The 24528-nt window shown below is 57.8% G+C and overlaps 3 protein-coding genes across 29 annotated transcripts; 2 read left to right on the top strand and 1 right to left on the bottom strand.

The window, feature by feature from the left end:
- Positions 1–5196: 5196 nt before the first annotated feature.
- On the bottom strand, positions 5197–7787 carry SLC52A2 (solute carrier family 52 member 2). 16 transcript variants are annotated; one of them, XM_005564348.4, is made up of 5 exons: positions 7301–7787; positions 6945–7184; positions 5975–6842; positions 5754–5877; positions 5197–5668 (listed from the first exon to the last, which is right to left on the bottom strand). In XM_005564348.4, the coding sequence occupies exons 2-5, from the start codon at positions 7072–7074 to the stop codon at positions 5456–5458; spliced, it is 1335 nt and encodes a 444-aa protein (XP_005564405.3). In that variant the 5' UTR covers positions 7075–7184; positions 7301–7787; the 3' UTR covers positions 5197–5455. The 16 variants fall into 16 exon arrangements, with proteins under 16 accessions (XP_005564405.3, XP_045255308.1, XP_015310863.3 ...); XM_045399373.2 differs by having other exon boundaries at positions 7135–7184; XM_015455377.3 differs by having other exon boundaries at positions 6945–7180.
- Positions 7788–7887: 100 nt separating this feature from the next.
- On the top strand, positions 7888–11065 carry FBXL6 (F-box and leucine rich repeat protein 6). 10 transcript variants are annotated; one of them, XR_012416811.1, is made up of 9 exons: positions 7888–8319; positions 8564–8722; positions 8849–8912; positions 9230–9361; positions 9436–9543; positions 9636–9749; positions 9993–10049; positions 10283–10529; positions 10818–11065. XR_012416811.1 is itself a non-coding variant. In XM_045399366.2 (9 exons), the coding sequence occupies exons 1-9, from the start codon at positions 7916–7918 to the stop codon at positions 10963–10965; spliced, it is 1458 nt and encodes a 485-aa protein (XP_045255301.2). In that variant the 5' UTR covers positions 7888–7915; the 3' UTR covers positions 10966–11065. The 10 variants fall into 10 exon arrangements, 8 of the variants coding, with proteins under 8 accessions (XP_045255301.2, XP_005564407.3, XP_045255299.2 ...); XR_010577593.2 differs by having other exon boundaries at positions 9800–10049; positions 10258–10529; XM_045399366.2 differs by having other exon boundaries at positions 10258–10529.
- On the top strand, positions 10818–13225 carry TMEM249 (transmembrane protein 249). Of its 3 annotated transcripts, XM_073999791.1 has the most exons (4): positions 10818–12197; positions 12290–12485; positions 12576–12661; positions 12911–13225. In XM_073999791.1, the coding sequence occupies exons 1-4, from the start codon at positions 12144–12146 to the stop codon at positions 13028–13030; spliced, it is 456 nt and encodes a 151-aa protein (XP_073855892.1). In that variant the 5' UTR covers positions 10818–12143; the 3' UTR covers positions 13031–13225. The 3 variants fall into 3 exon arrangements, with proteins under 3 accessions (XP_073855892.1, XP_073855891.1, XP_073855890.1); XM_073999790.1 differs by having other exon boundaries at positions 12290–12661; XM_073999789.1 differs by having other exon boundaries at positions 11025–12661.
- Positions 13226–24528: the final 11303 nt, after the last annotated feature.

The following is a 24528-nucleotide window of genomic DNA, read 5'->3' as shown; positions in this document are numbered from 1 at the left end:
GCCCCTCCCTCTTGGACTTCCAAATCTCTAGAACCAATAAATCCCAGTTTATTATCAATTACCCAGTCTGTGGCATTATAGCAGCACAAAACGAACTAAGACACTGTAGGGTCCAGCCCTACGAAGCTTAGCGGGTGTTCTCCCCGTGTGCAGAGACCAGAGATTGTAATAAATAAAGACACAAGGCAAAGAGATAAAGAGAAAACAGCTGGGCCTGGGGGACAACTACCATCAAGACGCGGAGACCTGTAGTGGCCCCGAACAGCTGGGCTCGCTGATATTTATCGCATACAAGACAAGGGGGCAGGGTAAGGAGGGTGAATCTTCTAAGAGATTGATAAAGCGAAGCAAGTCACATGATCACAGGACGGGGGGCCCTGCCCTCTTAGGTAGCAAAAGCAGAGAGAGAAGGCGGCATACGTCAGCGTTTTCTTCTATGCACTCATAAGAAAGATCAAAGACTGGGCCGGGCGTGGTGGCTCACGCCTGTAATCCCAGCACTTTGGGAGGCCGAGGCGGGCGGATCACAAGGTCAGGAGATCGAGACCACAGTGAAACCTCGTCTCTACTAAAAATACAAAAAATTAGCCAGGCGCGGTTGTGGGCGCCTGTAGTCCCAGCTACTCGGGAGGCTGAGGCAGGAGAATGGCGTGAACCCGGGAGGCGGAGCTTGCAGTGAGCCGAGATCGCGCCACTGCACTCCAGCCTGGGCTGGGCGACAGAGCGAGACTCCGTCTCAAAAAAAAAAAAAAAAAGATCAAAGACTTTTTTTTTTTTTTTTGAGACGGAGTCTCACGCTGTTGCCCAGGCTGGAGTGCAGTGGCGCGATCTCGGCTCACTGCAAGCTCCGCCTCCCGGGTTCCCGCCATTCTCCTGCCTCAGCCTCCTGAGTAGCTGGGACTACAGGCGCCCGCCACCGCGCCCGGCTAATTTTTTGTATTTTTAGTAGAGACGGGGTTTCACTGTGGTCTCGATCTCCTGACCTTGTGATCCGCCCGCCTCGGCCTCCCAAAGTGCTGGGATTACAGGCTTGAGCCACCGCGTCCGGCCAAGATCAAAGACTTTTAAGACTTCCACTATTTCTCCTACCGCTATCTACTACGAACTTCAAAGAGGAACCAGGAGTACAGGAGGAACATGAAAGTGGAGGAGGAGTGTGACCACTGAAGCACAGCACCACAGGGAGGGGTTTAGGCCTCCGGATGACTACACACAGGCCTGGATGATATCCAGCCTTCCACAGGAAGCTGGTGGGGCAGAGTGTTCCCTGACTCCTCCAAGGAAAGGAGACTCCCTTTCACGGTCTGCTAAGTAACGGGTGCCTTCCCAGACACTGGCGTTACCGCTTGACCAAGGAGCCCTCAAGCGGCCCTTATGCGGCGTGACAGAAGGCTCACCTCTTGCCTTCTAGGTCACTTCTCACAGTGTCCCTTCATCACCTGACCCTATGCCCGTCGGTTATTCCTAGGTTATGTTAGTAATGCAACAAAGAGTAATATTAAAAGCTAACAATTAATGTTTATAATAATGATTGATAATTGTCCATGCTCATCTCTATATCTAATTTGTATTATGACTGTTCTTAGTCTATTTTCTTTATTATACTGAAACAGTTTGTGCCTTCAGTCTCTTGCCTCGGCACCTGGGTAATCCTCCGCCCACAAGACACCATGCAAATACCTATGTTGCCATGAAAAGTGAGGGGGCTCCATAAGAGCTCCTGAGAATCAAGAGCAGGAGGTAAAAGGACAAACCTCTGGGGAATCTCCAAGATAATTAATTTTATTTAGAGACAGGGTCTCGCTCTGTTACCCAGGCTGAAGTGCAGTGGTACAATCAAGGCTCACTGCAGCCTAGACCTCTTGGGCTCAAGTGATCCTCTTGCCTCAGCCTCCGGAGTAAGTGGGACTGTAGGCTCTCACCACCATGCCCAGTCAATTTTTAATTTTTTGGTAGATATGGGATCTCACTATGTTGCCCAGTGCTGAGATTACAGGTGTGAGCCATGGTGCCTGGCCCAAGATGGTTTTAGATATGAGAAAACATCCTGATAGAAACAAACCCTCAGTTGGGCGTGGTGGCTCAGCCTGTCATCCCAGCACTGTGGGAGGCTGAGGCAGGCGGATCACCTGAGGTCAGGAGTTCAAGGCCAGCCTGGCCAACATGGTGAAACCTCGTCTCTACTAAAAATACAAAAATTAGCTGGGCGTAGTGGCACACGCCAGTAATCCCGGCTACTTGGGAGGCTGAGGCAGGAGAATCACTTGAAACCGGGAGGCAGAGGTTGCAGTGAGCCGAGATTGCGCCATTGCACTCCAGCCTGGTGACAGAGTGAGACTCAGTCTCAAAAAAAGAAAAAAAGAAAATTAGCTAGGGTGGTGGTGTGTGCCTGCCATCCCAGTTACTCAGGAGGCTGAGGTGAGAGGATCATTTGAGTCCTTGACCTCACTTGAGCCTCAGGCCTGGGCAACAGAGTGAAACCCGATCTCTAAAAAACAAACAAAAAATCAAGGGGTGCAACTGTTCCTTCACCCCATAGTCACCTGTACCTGTCTAGGGACTAAGCTGGGCAGAGAACTATGGAACTGAAGGAGGGGAAGGCTCTTTGGTCACCTGCTCAATCACAGCCAGCAAGGCTTGTGCCCACACAAACGGGATCAGCATCAGATGGGATGGCCACGCACCTGGGGGTGGCAGCTGCACGTGGTGGCCACGGTCTGGCTGGCCCTTTGCTGCTGTTTTTTTTTTTCTTTTTTTGAGACAGAGTTTCGCTCTTGTCGCCCAGGCTGGAGTGCAATGGCACGACCTCGGCTCACTGCAACCTCCGCCTCCTGGGTTCAAGTGATTTTTGTGCCTCAGCCTCCCGAGTAGCTGGGATTACAGGCACCCGCCACCACGCCCGGTATATTTTTATATTTTTAGTAGAGACAGGGTTTTGCCATGTTTGCCAGGTTGGTCTCGAATTCCTGACCTCAGGTGGTCCACCTGCCTCGGCCTCCCAAAGTGCTGGGATTACAGGCATGAGTTACTGCACCTGGCCCCTTCTCTGCTGTTAAGGAGCCCAGGAGACTTTTCCTTGTGGTGGGACAAGGAACAGTGAGTTGCAGGCTTTGCTCCTACTCAGGGGACCACCCTCTGGGGACGGTGCGGGGTATCGGGTCCGGCTCCACTCCTGCCTTCTGGTGGAGGATAGAGTCTCCTCCAAATTCCTCTCGGGCAGGGTTTCGCGCTTCGGAACCTCTGGTCACTTGCTGTGCAGCTATCCTGCCTCCCAGGGGCCCAGCTTTGGCCCTGGGCTCAGCCCTGGGAAACTGTAAGTGAGCAGTGCTCAAGGCCTCGGCCCCGAGGCACCTTCCTGCCATTATTATTCTGACCCCTGCCCCAGTTCCTACTGAGCATGGGCAGGAAGCTCACAGAGACTTCAAAAGGCAGGGGATTCCTCACTCAGGCCTGTGCACCTTGCTCCTCTGCGGCCTGGGGGAGTGCGGCTCATGTGTGGCACACAGCAGAGGCTCCATGGGTGCCTTTGATCGCTGCCCTATGGGAGGGAAGACAGGAAGAAGCTGGGAGGTGGCTCCACCAGCCTCCAGCCCCGGGTGGACAGGAGAGGGCAGGCCCCAAGCACCAGTGTTGATAGTGGTGGGGGCAGAGCAATGAGGGGAAGCGGGCGAGCATGAGACCAGGAGCCCTGCTGCCTGCCCACAGCCGTGCCACCGACACCAGCCACCTCGTCCCATCCTTGTCCTCATCCTCCCTCAGAAGCTTTCTTCTCTTACCAGGTGACTTCTGAAACTCACTCAACCTGCAGCCCCCACCCCCTAGAGCCCTCAGTACCTGCAACCCCCAAAGGGAAGCAGCCGGGTCAGCGGGACAGGGGCCCAGCCTCAGGTGGCAGTATCCTAGAAGGCTGGAGCTGGCGGTGGCCTCTGCCCTCAGAGCTGGGGTTCCTGAGTCCCCTGGGAGCTGGCCTGCCCTGATGTTTGATGGGGCCCCAGACCAGAGGCTTTCCCGGTCACGGGGGCTCCTTCCTCCTTGGATGGTCCTGCCAAGACAGGAGGGAGTAGAAGCAGGAAGGAAGACCAAGCCTTCAAAGGCCCATGTGCAGGCCAACCCAAGGACAATCAGAAAGGGCCTCCAGAGAGCCGAACCGTCGCAGGCAGAGCTTGGGCAGCAGGAACAGACCCACCTTCCCCAGTGCCTGCACGCTCCCTGCAGCTGCAGGGGCTCCTCTGCAGAAGTGGGGCCTCTTGCCTGTGAGAATGGGCCTTGCTGCCAGGCCCGTCACACTGCTCACAGTTCGGTGTCCTGCCTCCCTGGGGTGGCTGCCCACAAGGTGAAGAAAGCCAGGCTCCTACCTTGGCACGGCCTCCCCCAGCACTTTCTTCCAGATCCTTGCTGCCAGGCTCAGGGGCTCCTCTCAATTAGTTCTTTTGCGGCTCCAGCCCTTTTTGTGGGTGCCTGAGAACCACCCAGCCCAGGATAGGCCATGGTCAGTGCTGAGGTCCTGTTCCCTGCAGATGCCAACACTTACAGGCCCAGGCTGCTCAGGGCCAGGGGCGGTGTGCCATCAGCCCAGGGAGAAGGCAGCTGTAGCTAAATCTGCCTAAAGAAAGGGTTTGGGGCCTTTGAGGGTCTGATTGTAGAAGGAGCTGGCACTGAGAGGCTAGAGGCTCAGGGGAGGGGGCAATACTCAGGCCAAAGGGTCCTGACGGGCTAAAACCTTAAACTCTGTCTCTTCTGAGTCCCCCTCACTGAGTACCCCGGTGCCTGCACACCAACCCCCGGTATAAATCCGTAGCAGGATACTCCTGGGAAGCCAGCAGGCAGTCCGCCACTGCAGGGCTAAGGGTGGGCACGGGGCTCGGCACATTGCAGCCCCATCCAACTGACCCTAATGCCCTTGAGAGGTGCTCGTGGAGCAGTGGCCTTGCTGGGAAGAGGCTCCTCTACTCCTCTGACCACCGAAGCTGGTAGCTCCTGTGTGCCCAGAGAGCCCAGGGCAGTTCCAAGAAGGAATGTAGGGGAGTCTGGGCTCAGAGGGCCATGACTGTACGATCTGTGAGACCAGCCTGCGGTGGGTAAGGACCTGCCCAGGGCCTGGGGAGAGGTGGCCCCTGTTAAACAGGCCCGGCCATGGCTCTAGTTCACAGAAGCATCCACACAGAAAGAGATGCTCAAAGAATTAATGCCAACTCATTAAATAAAAATGTTTTATTATGCAAACCACACGTAGGTCCTAGGCTCAGGGGCTTACCCTACAGCCCCCACCGGTCCCTGGCTCCAAGCCTGCTCCCTGCCCTTTCCCCCCGCCCCAGAGAGCCAGGGTCTCCTATGGAGTGTGTGGTGTCCACGAGTGTACCGGTGTGCGGGCCTCCTGGGCTGCAGGCACTCAGGCATGGTGGCAGTGTTGAGGGAAAGACAGGCGTCAGGGAGCGGGGTCCCCACCTGCCCAGGCTCAGGAGTCACAGGGGTCTGCACAGTCCTTTCTGCTGTGGAACACGTGATAGATGCTGGTGGGGGGGAACATAGCAACAGCGCCGAGCAGAGAGCCCACCTGGATGGCCACACCGGCTGCCAGCAATGCCGGCCGGCCCCCGCCATGCAGCAGGGAGCTAGCTGCCACCTTCACGTAGGAGAAAACACCAAGACACAGCACCCACGACAGGACCTGAGGGGACACAGCAGCAGCTGAGCGTGAGATGTGCCTGCTCCACGAAAACGCCCCCACCCCACTTCACGTCCCGTGTGCTCACCACGAGGACCACCCCTGCCGAGGTGCCCACCAGGGGCGGGCAGGGGCTCAGGACTGCCAGCGCCATCAGGTAGCCCCCAAAGAGCACGCCCAGCAGAGAGAGGCCGCCCAGCCCTGCCAAGGATCTGTAGAGAGTGAGCAGAGTGTCAGGGCTGACTGTGCCAGGACCTGGCTCCCAGCCCTGAGTTCCACCCGCACAGGGGCTGAAGGGCCCTTGTGTACCTGCACAGCACACCCATGGCCAGGAAGCAGGCCAGGGGATTGGCAGCACTGCCCAGCACCACAGCCAGGTGGTAGGCCAGACGCCCGTAGGGTAAGCAGGAAAAGCTTTGCACAGCAGGTAGCACGCCGTTGGTCAGTGCGTTGGTGGCAGCCAACAGCCCCAGGAGGCAGGCACTGTGGGCTGAGAGAAGCTGATAGGCCTTAGGGTCTGGACCAGGGGTGGTGCCTGCTGCCTGGCTTGGTGGCTCTTGCAATGGTGAGGCCTCTTCCACCTCTTCCTCTGCTCCTGGGGCTCCCACCTGGAGGCCTGATCCTAAGCCCCCTGTGGGTACAGATGGTGGTGGCAACAGCAGCAGGAGACCCTGAAAGGCAGCAGCTGAAGCGACCAGAAGGGCAGTCAGTGCCCAGAAGAAGGTGCTGGCGGGAAAACGCTCACGGAAGTCGAGTGGGGGGCCGGGGGTGCCGTTGATGGGGGCTGGTGGGCACTCACGGCGGCCCACACCCTGCACTAGGGCCAGCACGCAGGGCAGCAGGGCACTCAGGCCTTGACCCAGGAAGAATGACCGTAAGAAGCGAGGTGGCAGGTGGCTCAGGAAGGGCAGGAAAGTGACATTAGAGGCACAGCATGCCAGCGCCAGCACAAAGGCCAGTGCTAAGAAGGCCACGGAATGCGACTGTCCTGCCACTAGGACCACGCGGTGCCACAGAAAGGCCAGGAGAGCTGTGCCCACCATGCTCAGCACCTGCACCACCCGGATGGGGACCCGCTCGCCCTTTCCTGGGGCCAGCCGCCTCCAAAGGGTCACCACCAGCAGACCCAGGTTCCCCAGCGCCACAAGCACAGAGACGTAGGAGGGGAGACTCCAACCTGCAGGGAAGGGAGGAGACCATGTCAGGGGCATGATACCCAAGGGAAGAAGAACTGACAGGGCCCACCTTCCTGGGCACACCTGCACCTCCTCCCACTCACCCTCCGGAAGCTCTTTGACCACCACAGGTAGTTCCACCCAGATCCCATTGACCGCAGCCCAGGAGCCCATGCCGAAGAGAGCCACCAGCAGGTGGGTCAGCACCGGACGGCCGGGTGTGGGTGCTGCCATTCAGTCCAAGGCTGCGCCCTTCCAGGTCAAGGCAAAGGTCACAGCCAGTTCTTTTCCCACCTAGGTCCAGAGACGCTTTGGCTCTTCTGGGAACTGAAGACCTCTTCTAGCTTGAAAGAAACAGACAAATAGGCAGGATACAGAACCGGAATCAACAGGGTGAGACCAAGGGAACAGGGGGAGCCCCGGGCAGGAGTGGGGATGGGGAGGATTGGCTAAAACGTACCCAGCAGCACCGCCCGCCAGCGTCGGGACCGCCGGCAGGTAGGGAAGCAGGAAGCCGGCCCGAGTCGCTGCAGCCCCAGGGGAGGAGGCCGAAGGAGCGAGTGGAGCCCTCCTCTCCAGGGAGAGGCGGGGTTGGAGTCACTGCAACCACCACCCCAAGCCGGACACTGGGACAGGGCGCCTACCAGCAGGAGCCAAGCACGCCCCAGGGCTTCGCGGTGCCCGGGACCGCAGGAGCCAAGTCAGATCCCAGGGGAGTGGCTGGGGCGGCTCTGCTCGTAGGGGCGCCGCCCTCTCACCAGCTTCAGATGGGCGACTCTACGCCTCCCGGTCCCGCACCCAGTGCGCTCCCGCTCTAGTGCCGGCTTCCCGCCACGCCAGGACGCCGCCGTCCGGCCCAGGGACGCCGCCTCAGTCCAGACAGCCCAGGACCCGACAGCAGCCACCACCAGACTCACCCGCCGCGACTCCGGGCCCGCCCCCGGCATGGCCCACGGCCGGAAGTCCCGCCCCGGAAGCGGGTCAGCGGGCGGGCGCAGAGAAGAGTCGGGGGGTGTCAGTCTGTAAGCCCCGCCCGTTCCGCTCCCTGGAGCTGCCCCAAGCGCCGTCGGTGGTCATGGCTTCCCCGGCCTCCCGGAAGGTCCGGCGCAGAGCTCGGGCAGCGCCGCGGGCCCGCTCGGCCGAGGACTGGTGGTGGGACCGGCTGGCGCCGAGCGGCTCGGGGTACCACCTGCTTCCGTCCGACAGCATGCTGCTGGTGCTGTCCGAACCCGGACCCGCCCGGACCCGCGCACAGCGACGCGCTGCCCGCCGCACTCCCCGCGCTGCCCGCCGCACTCCCCGGCAGCCGCCCCCGGGCCGCGCCGCGGCCAAGCCCAAGGCCACGCTCAGGCCCGACCCGGCGCCCTCGCCCGAGGAAGGGCCCGACGCGGGCTGGGGAGACCGCATTCCCTTGGAAATCCTGGTGCAGATTTTCGGGTTGTTGGTGGCGGCGGACGGGCCCATGCCCTTCCTCGGCAGGTAACGCTGCTGCCGGGCCCGTCGCCGAGCGCAGCGACTTGGGCCAGACGTGGTCCGAGCAGTGGCCCGGGCGGGGGCGGAGGGCGAAAGCATCGGAGCGCGCACCCCTCCGCCCGAGAGCGCAGCCCCTTAGGCGCCCGGTTGGAGTCCCAGGAGCCCGGCTTTGAGCCGGGATGTCCACTGCGCTGCGAGAGGGGGTATCACCTACGAAGGGGCCGGCAGCCTCAGCACGCTGTCCTCCCAGGGCTGCGCGCGTGTGCCGCCGCTGGCAGGAGGCCGCTTCCCAACCCGCGCTCTGGCACACCGTGACCCTGTCGTCCCCGCTGGCCGGCCGGCCTGCCAAGGGCGGGGTCAAGGCGGAGAAGAAGCTTCTTGCTTCCCTGGAGTGGCTTATGCCTAATCGGTGAGGGGTTCCCTCTTTTCCTTGTCCCCTGGCTCCAGGCTCCTTCTGTCTCCCTGCACCAAGGTGTTGGGTGGGAAGGACTCGTGTGGGAACATTAGTGCAGCTCTGCCTCTGCTGTCGGCCCAGGTTTTCACAGCTCCAGAGGCTGACCCTCATCCACTGGAAGTCTCAGGTACACCCCGTGCTGAAGGTGAGAGCTCCAGGCTGCCCTGCACACCAGCTGTGACCCTCTGGGACTGTTGAGTACTCTAGGAAGTGGGTCAGGCACCTTGAGGGCCCAACGCTGCTCCATCGGGAGGCCTGCCTGCCTGCCTGGTTCTCCTTTCCTGCTGTTTCCTCCAGCAGGGAGGTGTCAGAGGCGGGGACACCCAAGTAGGCCTGACATGGGCAGAAAGGAGGTCGCAGCTAAGGCGGTAGCGTGGGGTTGGCACCAGCCACCTGTTTGTTTCCCTTGTGGATCTTAGCCTGCCCTCTCCCAACCCCAGCTGCCCCTCTGTCTCCCCGCAGCTGGTAGGCGAGTCCTGTCCTCGGCTCACTTTCCTAAAGCTCTCCGGCTGCCACGGTGTGACTGCTGATGCTCTGGTCATGCTAGCCAAAGCCTGCTGCCAGCTCCATAGCCTGGACCTACAGCACTCCATGGTGAGCCCTGTGTCCCAAGGGGCCCTGAAAAAGCCCAGGCTGGGGTGACGGGTGCTCTTGTATTGGGACCCTAGGTGGAGTCCACAGCTGTGGTAAGCTTCTTGGAGGAGGCAGGGTCCCGAATGCGCAAGTTGTGGCTGACTTACAGCTCCCAGACGACAGCCATCCTGGGTGCACTGCTGGTAGGTTGGCATTGGTGGGAGCAGAGGCAGATGCTGAGCCGGGGACTGCCAGGCCACTGACCCTGTGACCCCCTTCCCCCGCACCTCTGCAGGGCAGCTGCTGCCCCCAGCTCCAGGTTCTGGAGGTGAGCAGCGGCATCAACCGTAACAGCATTCCCCTTCAGCTGCCTGTTGAGGCTCTGCAGAAAGGCTGCCCCCAGCTCCAGGTACCTGGCGCCCTGCCTCTCCCACCTTTTATACGCTCCCCTATCTACAGCCTGGGCCTTGCCCCCAGGTGCTGCGGCTGCTGAACCTGATGTGGCTGCCCAAGCCTCTGGGACGAGGGGTGGCTCCCGGACCAGGCTTCCCTAGCCTGGAGGAACTCTGCCTGGCGAGCTCAGCCTGCAACTTTGTAAGCAACGAGGTCCTGGGCCGCCTACTCCACGGCTCTCCCAACTTGCGCTTACTAGATCTTCGTGGCTGTGCGCGCATCACGCCGGCTGGCCTTCAGGATCTGCCGTGTCGGGGTCAGTGGTTCTGGGTTGTGGCCAGGCGCATGAGGTGTGGGGGCCCTTGTGCCATGCTGGAGTCAATGGTCCTGGGTGGTGGGCAGGCAGGTGAGGTGTGGGTGGTGGCTGAATGGGTGAGGTGTGGGGACCCTTGTGCTGTGCCAGGGTCAGCGGTCCTGGGTGGTGGCCGGGCGGGTGAGTTGTGGGAGTCCTTGTCGCCCTGTAGCTTATGCTCACTCCTCTCACCTCAGAGCTGGAGCAGCTTCATCTGGGCCTGTATGGCACGTCAGACCGGCTGACTCTAGCCAAGGAGGGCAGCCCCCTGTTGACTCAGAAGTGGTGCCATACACTGCGAGAACTGGACTTGAGTGGCCAGGGTTTCAGTGAGAAGGACCTGGAGCAGGCCCTGGCTGCCTTCTTAAGCACCCCTGGGGGCTCACACCCAGCCCTGTGCTCTCTTAACCTCAGGGGCACCCGGGTCACACCCAGCACGGTCAGGTCAGCATCCCTAACCCCAGTCCCTGGAGCCAGGGTGGCTGTCACCGCATCTGCCTGGGGCCTGGAAGTGGTGTCCTGCCTGGCCTGAGAGCTCCAGGGGTCAGAGGGCATGCATATTGTCCAAGCCCCTGCGTGGGGTGGGCTTAGGGACACCAGGGGAACTGAGCTTGGTCTTGGTGGCTATGGGTGGCAGAGCCAGGTGTGGAACACCAGCAGGCACAGCTCCCTAACCTGGCCCAGCCCTTCTGGGGCAACAGCTCAACTTCCTGTGGCCTGCTTTCCCCACAGCTCTGTGATCAGCAGCTGCCCAGGCCTGCTCTACCTCAACCTGGAGTCCTGCCGCTGCCTTCCCCGGGGTCTGAAGCGGGCCTACCGGGGCCTGGAGGAAGTCCAGTGGTGTCTGGAGCAGCTGCTCACCAGCCCCTTGCCCAGCTAGGCAGCCACAGACCTGGGACACCTCAGCCCGCCTGCCCACCCCCTACCTTTGCCCAATTTCAGATATTTGAGCATTTTTTTTTAATAAAACGTTTTTGGGAGCTCTGTGTGTGGTCCTCAGGGTAGGGTTGGGCAACGGGTTATACCTGATGGAGCCACTGGGGCTACAGCCAACCCAGAGCCTGTGTGTTGTGGGGTCAGGATGGCCCCATGGGCTCTTAAGCCTGCAGGTGGCCATGCCTTTGCCTGCCCACTGCTGGCACCAGTGTGTGTGTTCCACCCTCAGGAACACTGGTGAGCTTGTCTGTGGTTGCATGTAGGGGGAGAGGTGGGGCCCCGCCCAGCTGTGGGGCTCATTGAGGGGTCCCCGCCTGCAAATTTCTCTCCAGCTCAGTCCTAGGATGTCCATCCATCCACCTTTCAGATGAGGACTGTGAACAGGCCATACAGGGGGCCTCCAGGGGATGGACTGGCCAAGAAGTTAATGCCCACCGCAGGACCTCACCCCGGACTCCCTAGGAGGTGGTTAACAGAGCGGCCCCTTCTAGAACCCGCCCAGAACTTCTAGAACCCGTGCGCGGTCCACCCTGGGCCGCTCCCTGGCCTCGCTGCCCTGCCAGTCGCCTATGAGCTCCTGCTCCTTCCTGGGCCTGCAGCCCTGAAGAATTTGTTCACCCAGGTAGGAGCGTCGCTGTGGGCAGCAGGCGGTGGCAGCGGGCTAGCGGCCGGGCTGACCACCTCTGCCTGACGCAGATGCCTAAGGCCAGGCCCGGCAGCCTGCCCACGACCTCCATCGGCTGGCGCTTCCAGCTCTGGTCCCTAGGACTCTCCTCTCCGGAGCGCCACCTGGCCAGGCGCCTCAAAAACAATAGCTTCTACCCATTCATGCAGCAGCAGCCAAACGGTGCGCGCGAGGCTGGGCGGGGCGGGGTGGGGCGGGTCCGGGGACGGGCCTGAATAGGGCGGAGCCAGGTGGGCAGAACCAGGGCCCTGGGCGGGGCCAGTCGGTGCTCCTGGGGGCGGAGACACTGCCTCCCCTAGCCCTGCGCGGACCCAGCCAGTCAGGGCCAAGCCCTGGCACCGCCACCCCTGGCTGCGGGCAGGGCCGGGGCGTCCTCATGCGCCGCGCCGCCCCCAGTCTTCGTGCTCGAGTACTACCTGGACACGCTGTGGAAGGGGATGCTGCTCTTTGTCGTCTGCGTGGTCCTGGTCAGCTTGGGCTCCCTGAGAGAGGTGTGAGCCCCTGGGCCCGACCCCCATCGCCCTCCTCCCCCAAGGGCCGGCCTCGTGCCGCTCAGCTCAGACGCTCCCTGCGGCGTCCGCAGGTACAGAAACAGGAGACCTGGGTCTTCCTCGCGTACGGCGTGGGCGTGGGCCTGTGGCTCGTGATCTCGTCGCTCCCGCGACGCCGCCTGGTGCTGAACCACACGCGCGGCGTGTACCACTTCTCCATCCAGGGCCGCACCGTGTGCCAGGGCCCCTTGCACCTGGTCTACGTGCGCCTGGCCCTCAACTCCGACGGTGACTGGCCGGGAGGGTGGGCCAGGGACGGGGAGGCTGCTTGGGAGGTCAGAGGGGCGGTCAGGCCGGCTGAGTCCACTCTCCCCGCAGCCTACGGAAGGTGCTTCTTCCAGCTGGTCCTCGGCGGCCACAGGTTGGAGCCGCTGGTGCTGGTGCAGCTGTCGGAGCGCTACGAGGTGGGTTCCGCCCAGACACGCGCCCTCTCTCGGAACAGGAAGACAAGATCACTGTTTAAGGTCTTTGGGTGGGGCCGTTTCCTCACGCAGAGGGTAAATACAATGCAGTCCTCATTGCTGGGGGCCGGAGAGGGCGCCAGGGCTTCGGGCAGGACTGGGGATGCGGCCTGGTAGGGGAAGGAGACGCCTGGACGGCGACTCGGGGTCTGTCCTGTCCCGGCCCCAGTTGAGCGCCACCTGCTCCCACAGCAAATGGAATACTTGGGCCGTTACATCGCCCGGAAACTCAACATCAACTACTTCGACTACCTGGCCACCTCCTACCGGCACGTGGTTCGCCACTGGCCACCCCCTAGCGCCGCACCGTGATGCGTAAGAACCCCGTGGGTCACAAGCCCAGCTCCTCTCAGTCCAGCCTGGAGGTGTGACACCTGGAGGTGTGATTCTGAGGGCCTCCTCCACCCCAGGACTGCGTTCTCGGTAACCTCCCAGCCCCACTCTGGGGCAGATCAAATTGTGAGACCCACTCACTGTCCTTCCTTTCAATAAAGCTGCCTCAGCTTCCACACGGGTCATTTTCGGGGGCAGGGGAGGCACTCTGATGCCTAGGTCTTCCACTATTGCACACTCCTAGGACCTCAGAGAGCCAGTGCCTTCCAGCTGGCTGAAGCAAACCCCACAGCTTGGGTTTGAAGGCAGGAACAGCTGGGAGCAAGGGATGGTATATAGTCAGGTCTCTGAGGTTGGGCCCATCACTAGAGAGGCTGGGAACTCCGGCCTCTCAGCCAGCAGCACTTAATTTGTCCTACCTGACCTCAGAAGTGCTGACCAATGTGTGGAATCCAGAAATCAGAATCTGGCCCATTCTGGATCTGGTGTCTGCTGCTATTCCAACCAGCAATGGGGTGGGGTGCAGCCAGAGAACAAGCCGTGCGCCTGAGGTGCATGCTTGCCCCAATAGCCACAAAGCTGCTGCCGCTTGCTCCAAGGGGGTGGGCGTGAGAGTCCCAGGCCAGGGTGCAGGGCCTCCTAGGAGGGAGGATGTGCAGTGCCCGGACGCCTGCTCCCCATGCCCGCAGGAACCCCAGGCCCACAACCCTGACACCCACTCCCTGTGCCCGCTGGAACCCCAGGCCCACGTCCCTGACACCTGCTCGCCATGCCTGCTGGAACCCCAGGCCCACGCTCCCCTCTCTAGTGGATCCCCCAGCTCTCACTGCAGCACCTGAGGCCTCCTGAGTGCTGGGGGCTGTTGTGGAAGCAGAGAAGGCTGTGGGCCATGGGGTCCCAGGGAAAGCAGCACCTGGCTCTCTGGATCTTCAGGCATTATCAGCTGAACGTTCCTGCAACCAGAAGCAGCTACGTAATTTGCAGGGCTCCATGCCAAATGAAAATGTGGAGCCCATTGTTAGAAAGTTATTAAGTGGGGTGCAGTGGTGCATGCCTGTAGTCCCAGCTGCTCAGGAGGCTGAAGCAGTAGAATTGCTTGAACCTGGGAGGCGGAGGTTGTGGTGCGTTGAGATCGCGCCATTGCACTCCAGCCTGGGAAACACAGTGAGACTCCATCCCAAAATTACAGCAACAACAAAAACCCAAGTATGGGGCCTTTCTGAGCCTGGGGCCCTGTGTGACTGCCCAGGTTGCAGGCTCATGAAGCCAGTTCTGCCTGGAACCATGACTTAAGAGTCTCTGCTTGACCTCCAATCCCAAAGCTGCTCAAACTCAGGGCACACAGGCACCCTGAGCCATCGCTGGGGCAGGATATGGGGGCCGCTGAAGTGGCTTCAGGTAGTCCCTGGGAGCAATTGTTATTAACAGCACAAGTGCAGGGACCCCCACTCCCCAGAAGATGGGGCTCAAGGTGTCCTAGAGTGGCAGTAACAAACAGGTTTGAGTTGAGGGCTCCATTTCACTCAGGCAAAGTCCTTCTTCCCTGGAGCTGGTGGTATAAGGGGGCCCCGAATGGAGAGTGTTTGGAGGGGCAGCGTCCCTCCGGCTGGAGAGCTTTGGGGGAAGGGCATCCCTGGCAGAGAGCACGCACAGCACAAGGGCGTGATACAGGACTGAGCTGGGTGTGCTGGAGAAGCTGCAAGGGTAGAGAGGATGAGAGAGAAGGAGGCCTGAGATGAGGTGGGAAGGGCGGGCAGTGTCCTTGGAGGCCATAGCTCAGAGCTTTAGTCCTGTGTGCCGTGGGAATCTGCTGGAGAGCTGTAAGCAGAGATGCACTAAGACCCAGGGAGGGAGTGGTGGGGAAAGGCCAGGAGGCTACAGGAATTGTGCAGGGAGGAAAGGGAGCGGGAGGGGCAGAGGAGAACAGAGAGGAGCAAGGATCACAGGCAGTTCTGAGCTCCGGGCTCCCATTGATGGGATTTGCTGCTGGGCGGGAAGTGGGTTGGGAAGAAAAGGGACTCAGGGGAGTCCAGGGTGTCTGGCCTGGGCACTGGGGCTGGAGGCCATGGGGAGAGGGGTTGGCAGCCAGGAGTTCCGAGTTAGACAAGGCCCGAGGAGCTTATGGGACCTTGTGGGGGAGATTTTGAAAAGGCAGAAAAGCCCTGGGGAGAAAGGAAAGGGGGAAGCACAGACCTGAAACCATCATGCCCTGGGAGGTCCCTAAAGCTAAAGCACTGCATGAGATGTCCCTGGCAACGCAGAAGATGGGGGAGAACAGGAGGAGGGCCAAGGATGGAGCCCCGGCATCAGACACACAGGGGCAGACAAGAGGCCACAGGGGAAGAGGACCCAAACAGAGGGAGAAGGAATCCATGTTAAGTAAGATGGGGACTCATAAGAGGCATGAACACCTCTGCAGGAACAGCCTCAAGGAAGGGGCCTCAGCAGCGCAGAACTGGGGAGGGGAGGAGGGGGAAAGAGATGGTGGAAAGAAGAGGACAGTAAAGATCACGCAGGAAGTTTCACTGCCATGGGCAGAGAAACCAGGGGGCAGCTTGCAGGAGGAAGGTCTTGCTTGTTGGTGTGCAGGTGCACATGGCCCAACGGATATTTTATTTATTTATTTATTTATTTATTTATTTATTTATTGAGACCGAGTCTTGCTCTGTCACCCAGGCTGGAGTGCAGTGGTGTGCTCTCGGCTCACTGCAACCTCTGCTTCCCGGCCTCAAGCAATTCTCCTGTCTCAGCCTCCTGAGTAGCTGGGATTACAGGTATGTGCCATCACACCTGGCTCATGTTTGTATTTTTAGTAGAAATGAGGTTTCACCGTGTTGGCCAGGCTGGTCTTGAACTCCTGACCTCAGGTGATCCACCCGCCTCAGCCTCCCAAAGTGCTGGAATTACTCTGTCTCAAAACAAACAAACAAACCCATAGAACTAGGGAGCTCTATGATTGTGGAGTTGCCCTGCTAGTCCTGCATGGCTTCTACTGGACTCTATTTATGTGAAAGAGACAAATTTCCAGTTTAAGCTACTGTAATTTACATTTGTTGTTGTAGAGATGGAGTTTCGCTCTTTCGCCCAGGCTGGAGTACAGTGGTGTGATCTCAGCTCACTGCAACCTCTGCCTTCCTGTTCCAAGTGATTCTCCTGCCTCAGTGTCCCGAGTAGCTGGGATTACAGGTGCCTGCCACCATGCCTGGCTAATTTTTATATTTTCAGTAGAGACAGAGTTTCACCATGCTGGCCAGGCTGGTCTCAAACTCCTGACCTCGTGATCCGCCTGCCTCAGCCTCCTAAAGTGTTAGGATTACAGGCGTGAGCCACCGCACCCAGCCTATTTGGAGTTTTCTAACAGTTGCTGGCAAGTGTGAGTCAAACTAATAAGATTATTAGGCCGAACGTTGTGGCTTGCGCCTGTGATGCTAGCACTTTGAGAGGCCAAGGCAGGTGGACTGCTTGAACCCAGGAGTTCGAGACCAGCCTGGGTAACATGGTGAACTTTGTCTCTACAGAAAATACAAAAAATGAGCCAGATGTGGTTCCACATACCTATAGTCTCAACTACTTGGGAGGCTGGGCTGAGGCAAGAGAATCGCTTGAGCCCAGGAGTTTGAGACCAGGCTAGACAACAGAGTGAGACTCCATCTCTTTTTTTTTTTTTTTTTTTTTTTTTGAGACGGAGTCTCGCTCTGTCGCCCAGGCTGGAGTGCAGTGGCACGATCTCTGCTCACTGCAATCTCCACTGCCTACCGGGTTCATGCCATTCTCCTGCCTCAGTCTCCCAAGTAGCTGGGACTACAGGCGCCCGCCACAACGCCTGGCTAATTTTTTTTTTTTGTATTTTTAGTAGAGACAGGATTTCACCGTGTTAGCCAGTATGGTCTCGATGTCATGACCTTGTGATCTGCCTGCCTCGGCCTCCCAAAGTGCTGAGATTACAGGCGTGAGCCACCGCGCCCGGCTGAGACCCCATCTCTCAAAAAAAAACTGGTTGGGCAGGCCCACCCAGCTGGACATGGTGGCAGGCGCCTGTAATCATAGCTACTCAGGAGGCTGAGGCAGGAGAATCGCTTGAACCCGAAAGGTGGAGGTTGCAGTGAGCCGAGACTACACCTTTGCACTCCAGCCTGGGAGACACTGGGGGACAGAGCAAGACTCTATCTCAGAAAAGAAAAGAAAAGAAAAGAAAAATAGTAACTTGACAGCAGAAGAATCTGGCAGACACCACGTTAACCAGGTGACTGAGGTCAGCCTCACCAGTGATGTCACGTCAGCCCTGAGACGATGCAATGAGAAGCCCACATCACCTCTGTGGTCTCCTCCCTACACCCCAAACCCTCATCACGAGAGTGCATCGGACAAACCCCGACTGAGGGACACTTTACCAAAGACTCATTCAATCTATAAAATTGAGCAGTGCTCCTCAAAACTCTCAAGGTCATGAAAAACAGGGAAAGACTGAGAAATTGTGACAGACCACAGGAGACTAAGGAGACATGATGGCTAAAGGCAAAGTCGTATCTTGAATAGATTTCTGTAACAGAGAGAGGACCTAGGTAGAAAAACTAGTGAAATCCAAATAAAGCCTGGAGTTAGCAGTAACATATCAAGGTTGGTTTCTTTCTTTCTTTCTTTTTTTTTTTGAGATGGAGTCTCACTCTGTCACTGAGACTGGAGTGCAGTGGCGCTGTGTCAGCTCACTGCAACCTCCGTCTCCTGAGTGCAAGCAATTCTCCTGCCTCAGCCTCCCGAGTAGCTGGGATTTCAGGCGCCCAACACCACGCTAGTTTTTTATATTTTTAGTAGAGATGGGGTTTCACCATGTTGGCCAGGCTGGTCTCAAACTCCTACCTCAGGTGATCCACCCACCTCGGCCTCCCAAAATGCTGGGATTACAGGCATGAGCGGCCTAATGTTGGTGTCTTAATTGTGACAAAGGAACCATAGGTATGGAAGACAGGCCGGGCTCAGTGACTCACAACGGTAATCCCAGCACTTCGAGAGGCCAAGGCAAGAGGCTCCCTTGAGCCTAGGAGTTCAAGCCCAGCCTGGGCAACATAGTGATACCTCGCCTATACAAAAAAAACAACAAAAAATTTTTTTTGAGATGGAGTCTAGTTCTGTCGCCCAGGCTGGAGTGCACTGGGTGCGATCTCAGCTCACTGCAATCTCCACCTCTTGGGTTCAAGTGATTCTCCTGCCTCAGCCTCCCCAGTAGCTGGGATTACAGGTATGTATTACCAGGCTAGGCTAATTTTTTTATTTTTATTTTTATTTTTTTAGTAGTGACAGAGTTTCAAGATCAGCCCAGGCTGGTCTTGAACTCCTGACCTCAAGTGATCTGCCTGCCTTGGCCTCCCAAAGTGCTGGGATTACAGGCATGAGCCACCACGCCCAGCCAATTTTTAAAAAATTAGCTGGGTACAGTGAGATACACCTGTGGCTGAGGTGCAGGGCCACTTGAGCCCAGGAGGTCGAGGCTGCAGTGAGCTGTGACTGTACCACTGCACTCCAGCCTGGAGAACAGAATGAGACCCTGTGTGTTTTTTGTGTGTGTGTGTTTGTTTGTTTGTTTTTGAGATGGAGTTTCTCTCTTGTTGCCCAGGCTGGAGTGCAATGGTGTGATCTTGGCTCACTGCAACCTCCACCTCCTGAGTTCATGTAATTCTCCTGCCTCAGCCTACTGAGTAGCTGGGATTGCAGTACAGGCATGAGCCACCATGCCTGGCTAATTTTATTTTATTTTATTTTGTTATTTATTTATTTATTTATTTATTTTTTGAGACGGAGTCTCGCTCTGTCGCCCAGGCTGGAGTGCAGTGGCACAATCTCGGCTCACTGCAAGCTCCGCTCCGCCTCCCGGGTTTACGCCATTCTCCTGCCTCAGCCTCCTGAGTAGCTGGGACTACAGGCGCACGCCACCACGCCCGGCTAATTTTTTGTAATTTTAGTAGAGACAGGGTTTCACCATGTTAGCCAGGATGGTCTCGAACTCCTGACCTCGTGATCCACCCACCTCGGCCTCCCAAAGTGCTGGGATTACAGACGTGAGCCACCGCGCCTGGCCTTTTTTTTTTTTTTTGAGACGGAGTCTCACTCTGTCCCCCAGGCTGGAGTGCAGTGGCCAGGTCTCAGGTCACTGCAAGCTCCGCCTCCCGGGTTTACGCCATTCTCCTGCCTTAGCCTCCTGAGTAGCTGGACTACAGGCGCCCGCCACCGTGCCCGGCTAATTTTTTTTTGTATTTTTAGTAGAGATGGGGTTTCACCGTGGTCTCGATCTCCTGACCTTGTGATCCGCCCGCCTCGGCCTCCCAAAGTGCTGGGATTACAGGCGTGAGCCATCGCGCCCGGTGTATAATTTTTTTTTTTTTTTTTTTTGAGACGGAGTCTTGCTCTGTCCCCCAGGCTGGAGTGCAGTGGCGCGATCTCGGCTCACTGCAAGCTCCGCCTCCCGGGTTTACGCCATTCTCCTGCCTCAGCCTCCTGAGTAGCTGGGACTACAGGCGCCCGCCACCTCGCCCGGCTAGTTTTTTGTGTTTTTAGTAGGGACGGGGTTTCACCGTGTTAGCCAGGATGGTCTCGATCTCCTGACCTTGTGATCCGCCCGCCTCTGCCTCCCAAAGTGCTGGGATTACAGGCTTGAGCCACCACGCCCGGCCTAATTTTATATTTTTAGTAGAAACAAGGTTTCACTATGTTGACCAGGCTGGTCTCGAACTCCTGACCTCAGGTGATCTGCCCACCTCGGCCTCCCAAAGTACTGGGATTATAGGCGTGAGCCACCTCGCCCGGTCAACCCTGTCTTTAAAAAAAAAAAAAAAAAAAAAAAAAGGGCCACCCTACTCCACCATCACTTGAACTAATTAAATCTGTGTGCAATGGGCCTATTTCCCAATATTGTCATATTCTGAGACACTGTGGATTGGGGCTTCAACACATACTTACTTGGTGGCGGGGCATTTCATCCCATACCGGGCACTTCCACATTTTGCCTGCATCTCGTGGCCCAGAGCCCAGCGTCAGGTGCAGCTGCATCTCCAGGTTGCTGTGGCAATGCCTCTTTGGGCATCCTGCTGACACGGCTCATTTTCCTCCATCCTCCTCGTGGGCTCCTTCACTCCCTGTCTCTCTTGACAGTCTCCTCAGGCCTCTGCTTGCCATGCCACCCAGTCCTGGAGCCAATGCCACTGATTTTAGGTATTTGGTCCAGCAGCTGCCAACTTCTGTTTTAGTCGCCTATTTGCTGTGTAAAATGTAGATGCTAGTAGCAACTTTGTTTTTTTCTTTTTGAGATGGAGTCTTGCTTTGTCACCCAGGCTGGAGCACAGTGGTGCGATCTCGGCTCACTGCAACCTCCGCCTTTCTGGTTCAAGTGATTCTCCTGCCTCAGCCTCCCAAGTAGCTGTGATTACAGGCATGTGCCACCATGCCCCACTAATTTTTGTTTTGTTTTGTTTTTGAGACAGAGTTTTGCTCTTGTTGCCCAGGCTAGAATGCAATGGCACAATCTCCGTTCACTGCAACCTCTGCCTCCCAGGCTCAAGTGATTCTCCTGCCTCAGCCTCCTGAGTAGCTGGGACTACAGGTGCCTGCCACCATGCCCAGCTAATTTTTTTGTATTTTGAGTAGAGATGGGGTTATACTATGTTGGCCAGGCTGGTCTCGAACTCCTGACCTCAGGTGATCCACCTTCCTCAGCCTCCCAAAGTTCTGGGATTACAGGTGTGAGCCACCGTGCCCGGCTAATTTTTTTTTTTTTTTTTTTTTTAGATGGAGTTTTGCTCTTATTGCCCAGGCTGGAGTGCAGTGGCCATCTCGTCTTGCTGTAACCTCCGCCCCCCAGGTTCAAGTGATTTTTCTGCCTCTGCCTCCCGAGTAGCTGGGATTACAGGCATGCACCACCACGCCCGGCTAATTTTGCATTTTTAGTAGAGTGGGGTTTCTCCATGTTGGTCAGGCTGGTCTCAAACTCCTAACCTCAGGTGATCTGCCTGCCTCAGCCTCCCAAAGTGCTGGGATTACAGGTGTGAGCCACTTGCACCCGGCCTAATTTTTGTATGTTTTAGTAGAGACAGGGTTTCACCATATTGGCCAGGCTGCTCTTGAATGTCTCACCTTAGGTGATCTGCCTGCCTTGGCCTCCCACAGTGCTGGGATTACAGATGTGAGCCACTGCGCCCAGGCAGTAGCAACTTATTATTTATCCTGTTGTGCAGGCTGACTGGCTCCGTGAGGCAGTTCTATCCCAAGCATTGTACCTGGGGTTACTTGTGTGACTGCATTTGGCCAGGAGGTCTGCTGAGGCTGGACCATCTGCGGCACCTGTCCCACAGGAACGCTCTGCGTGGCCTGTCCTCAATAGCCCCGTCTGAGCTCCTCCCGGCTGTAGCTGCAGGCATCCCAAAGCGAACGAGAGCTCTGGAGTCACCCACAGTGTGCACGGTCACAGCCTTGGCTTGTACCAATTTTGCTGATGCCCACAGCCAGACCCAGGTCAGTATCGGAGGGGGCACCGCAAGAGCTATGCCCAGAGGAACAATTCCTGGGGCTCCATGAGAGCAGCCGCCATAGGCCGAGAGATGTGTTGGGGCTGATGGCTCTACTGAGTTTGAGGTATTGGAGTGAAAGCACCAGGGCAGAGGAGCTGAGGGTGGGAGAGGGCAAGGAGATGATGGGATTCCTGGAAGGAGACTTGGGCTCCCTGCAGGGTGAATAGGCATGAGAAGAAGCCCAGGAGGGCTGGGCCAGGGTGAGGAGTAGAAACGGTTGCTGCAGAAGCTAGGCTATGTGCACTGTCCCCAGGGACTTTTCAGCCAACAGGAGAGAGTGGAGAGGACAGTCAGGCCCAAACATTTTCAGGGATCCTGGGGTAAGTGAGCATGGGGGCTGGGGGTGGAACTGGGGACAGGAGTGTGAACATGGCTGGAAAGATCACATTCCATTGGAGGGAGCAGAATGAAGCTCCAGGAAGGGACTCTGAGCCTGAGTTTGGGGCTTTAGGATATTTACAGGACTACCTTAGGGATGGACATCTGTGGAGGGAGGGTGAGGAGGTCAGATGAGGCCGAGGGAGGAGTGATGGCCACCCAGGAGCAACGGCCCCTGCTGGTCCCCAAAAGGCCTGAGCCAAGATGGCCCATCAAAGTTGTCCTGCCTCAGGCAGGAATGCCAGGGCCTTTGCAGTCGTCTCCATCAGTCACCAGGTGTGGCCACCCCTAGGAGTGTGGCCCTGGGCGAGGGGCTCTGCAGCTGCGGCCATCCCTCGAGGCTGCTGGTGACAAGACTCCCAGCAGCTGGAACAGCAGGAAGCCACACCATGGGGAGGTCCAGGAAGGTGAAGGTGGAGAGGCTTATGCTGCATCAAGAATTAGGAGGTTGCCAGGCCGTCGACACTGGGCCTCCACCGTGCAGGCAGGTCAGTGCCCCCCAGCCACTTCCAGAGCCCTCCCCATATCACCCTGCTAGGAAAGTGAGCCTAGCTGCTAGGAGTGCTTGCAGTGCTTAGGTGGGGCTGCCCTCTGGTGGAAGCCCTCTCCTCCCCCTCCTCCAGAGTTGCCTCCTCCGCCTCTGCCTCTCCCTCCCCCACCTCTTCCCTCCCCACATCCCCCTTCTCTGCCTCCTCCCAGGCCTCACTCTCAGGTTCCCCCAGCCTCTCCTCAATGTCTCCTTTACAACTTTACACCTGCCCCAAAGGACCATCCTGTAGGGTATGGAAGTATCTTGCATCTCTGTAGGTGACTGGATTATAAGAGAATATGTGTTTTTTTTGTTTGTTTGTTTGTTTGTTTGTTTGTTTTTGAGACGGAGTCTGGCTCTGTCGCCCAGGCTGGAGTGCAGTGGCGCGATCTCGGCTCACTGCAAGCTCCGCCTCCCGGGTTTACGCCATTCTCCTGCCTCAGCCTCCCGAATAGCTGGGACTACAGGCGCCCGCCACCTCGCCCGGCTAGTTTTTTGTATTTTTTAGTAGAGACGGGGTTTCACCGTGTTAGCCAGGATGGTCTCGATCTCCTGACCTCGTGATCCGCCCGTCTCGGCCTCCCAAAGTGCTGGGATTACAGGCTTGAGCCACCGCGCCCGGCCTCGAGAATATGTGTTTTTAAAACTGATGGAATTCTACTTATATAAGGTATTTTACACTATGAAAATTATATCTCCAGTTTAGAGAAATTAAGTGACCCCTGCCTGAAGCTGAAGGTCTGAGCAGGTCAGGCAGTTGGACCCCTTGGAAGGGGGTGGGATTGGGGCCATTTCAGAGCTGCCGGCCTCTCTGCCATGCAGCCAGCGGGACACAGGAGACCGAGGGGTTGCCCTGCTGAAAGCAAGAAGAAGGCGGGGTCCAATCCTGTCTCCAGGCACCCCTAGCTCAAGCTGGACTGGGCCCGAGCAGGACCCTGAGACCCAGCTCTGCACCTCCTTAGCTGCACCCCCACCCCTGCTCATGTGTTTATCAAGAGAAAAATGGGCCGGGTGGGTTTTTGTTTTTTTTCTTTTTTTTTTTTTTTTTTTTTTGAGACGGAGTCTCGCTCTGTCGCCCAGGCTGGAGTGCAGTGGCCGGATCTCAGCTCACTGCAAGCTCCGCCTCCCGGGTTCACGCCATTCTCCGGCCTCAGCCTCCCGAGTAGCTGGGACTACAGGCACCCGCCACCTCGCCCAGCTAGTTTTTTGTATTTCTTTGTTTTTTTTTTTTGTTTTTTGAGACGGAGTCTCGCTCTGTCGCCCAGGCTGGAGTGCAGTGGCGCGATCTCGGCTCACTGCAAGCTCCGCCTCCTGGGTTTACGCCATTCTCCTGCCTCAGCCTCCTGAGTAGCTGGGACTACAGGCGCCCGCCACCGCGCCCGGCTAATTTTTTGTATTTTTAGTAGAGACGGCGTTTCACCGTGGTCTCGATCTCCTGACCTTGTGATCCGCCCGCCTCGGCCTCCCAAAGTGCTGGGATTACAGGCGTGAGCCACCGCGCCCGGCCAGTTTTTTGTATTTCTTGATAGAGACGGGGTTTCACCGTGTTAGCCAGGATGGTTTCGATCTCCTGACCTCGTGATCCGCCCGTCTCGGCCTCCCAAAGTGCTGGGATTACAGGCTTGAGCCACCGCGCCCGGCCTGTTTTTTTTCTTGAGACGGAGTCTTGCTCTGTCGCTCAGGCTGGAGTGCAGTGGTGCGATCTCGGCTCACTGCAACCTCCGCCTCCTGATTTCAAGGAGTTCTCTGCCTCAGCCTCCTGAGTAGCTGGGATTACAGGCACCCGCTACCACACCCGGCTAATTTTCGTATTTTTAGTAGAGACAGGGTTTCACCGTGTTAGCCAGGCTGGTCTGGAACTCCTGACCTCGTGATCCACCCGCCTTGGCCTCCCAACGTGCTGGGATTGCAGGCATGAGCCACCACACCCAACTACACCTGGCTAATTTTTGTGTATATATATTTGCTGTTGTTGCTGAGGTGGAGTCTCACTCTGTTGCCCAGGTTGAAGTGCA

This window comes from Macaca fascicularis, chromosome 8 (assembly GCF_037993035.2).
Source record: "Macaca fascicularis isolate 582-1 chromosome 8, T2T-MFA8v1.1".
Taxonomy (NCBI): Eukaryota; Metazoa; Chordata; class Mammalia; order Primates; family Cercopithecidae; genus Macaca; species Macaca fascicularis.
This window is presented reverse-complemented; position numbering and strand designations above follow the sequence as displayed.

What these genes read in the sequence shown, in the direction of transcription:
- TMEM249 (XM_073999789.1), top strand. Translation starts at nt 12,083, where the DNA reads ATGCGCCGCGCCGCCCCCAGTCTTCGTGCTCGAGTACTACCTGGACAC. An exon ending in AGCTGTCGGAGCGCTACGAG is followed by an intron (nt 12,662 to 12,910) that starts GTGGGTTCCGCC and finishes CTGCTCCCACAG; the next exon opens with CAAATGGAATACTTGGGCCG.
- FBXL6 (XM_045399364.2), top strand. Translation starts at nt 7,916, where the DNA reads ATGGCTTCCCCGGCCTCCCGGAAGGTCCGGCGCAGAGCTCGGGCAGCG. An exon ending in GAGTGGCTTATGCCTAATCG is followed by an intron (nt 8,723 to 8,848) that starts GTGAGGGGTTCC and finishes CTGTCGGCCCAG; the next exon opens with GTTTTCACAGCTCCAGAGGC. An exon ending in AGGTACACCCCGTGCTGAAG is followed by an intron (nt 8,913 to 9,229) that starts GTGAGAGCTCCA and finishes GTCTCCCCGCAG; the next exon opens with CTGGTAGGCGAGTCCTGTCC.
- SLC52A2 (XM_065519863.1), bottom strand. Translation starts at nt 7,787, where the DNA reads ATGCCGGGGGCGGGCCCGGAGTCGCGGCGGGTGAGTCTGGTGGTGGCT. An exon ending in GAGTCGCCCATCTGAAGCTG is followed by an intron (nt 7,181 to 7,598) that starts GTGAGAGGGCGG and finishes CTTTCAAGCTAG; the next exon opens with AAGAGGTCTTCAGTTCCCAG. An exon ending in CGGCAGGGGTGGTCCTCGTG is followed by an intron (nt 5,669 to 5,753) that starts GTGAGCACACGG and finishes GTGTCCCCTCAG; the next exon opens with GTCCTGTCGTGGGTGCTGTG.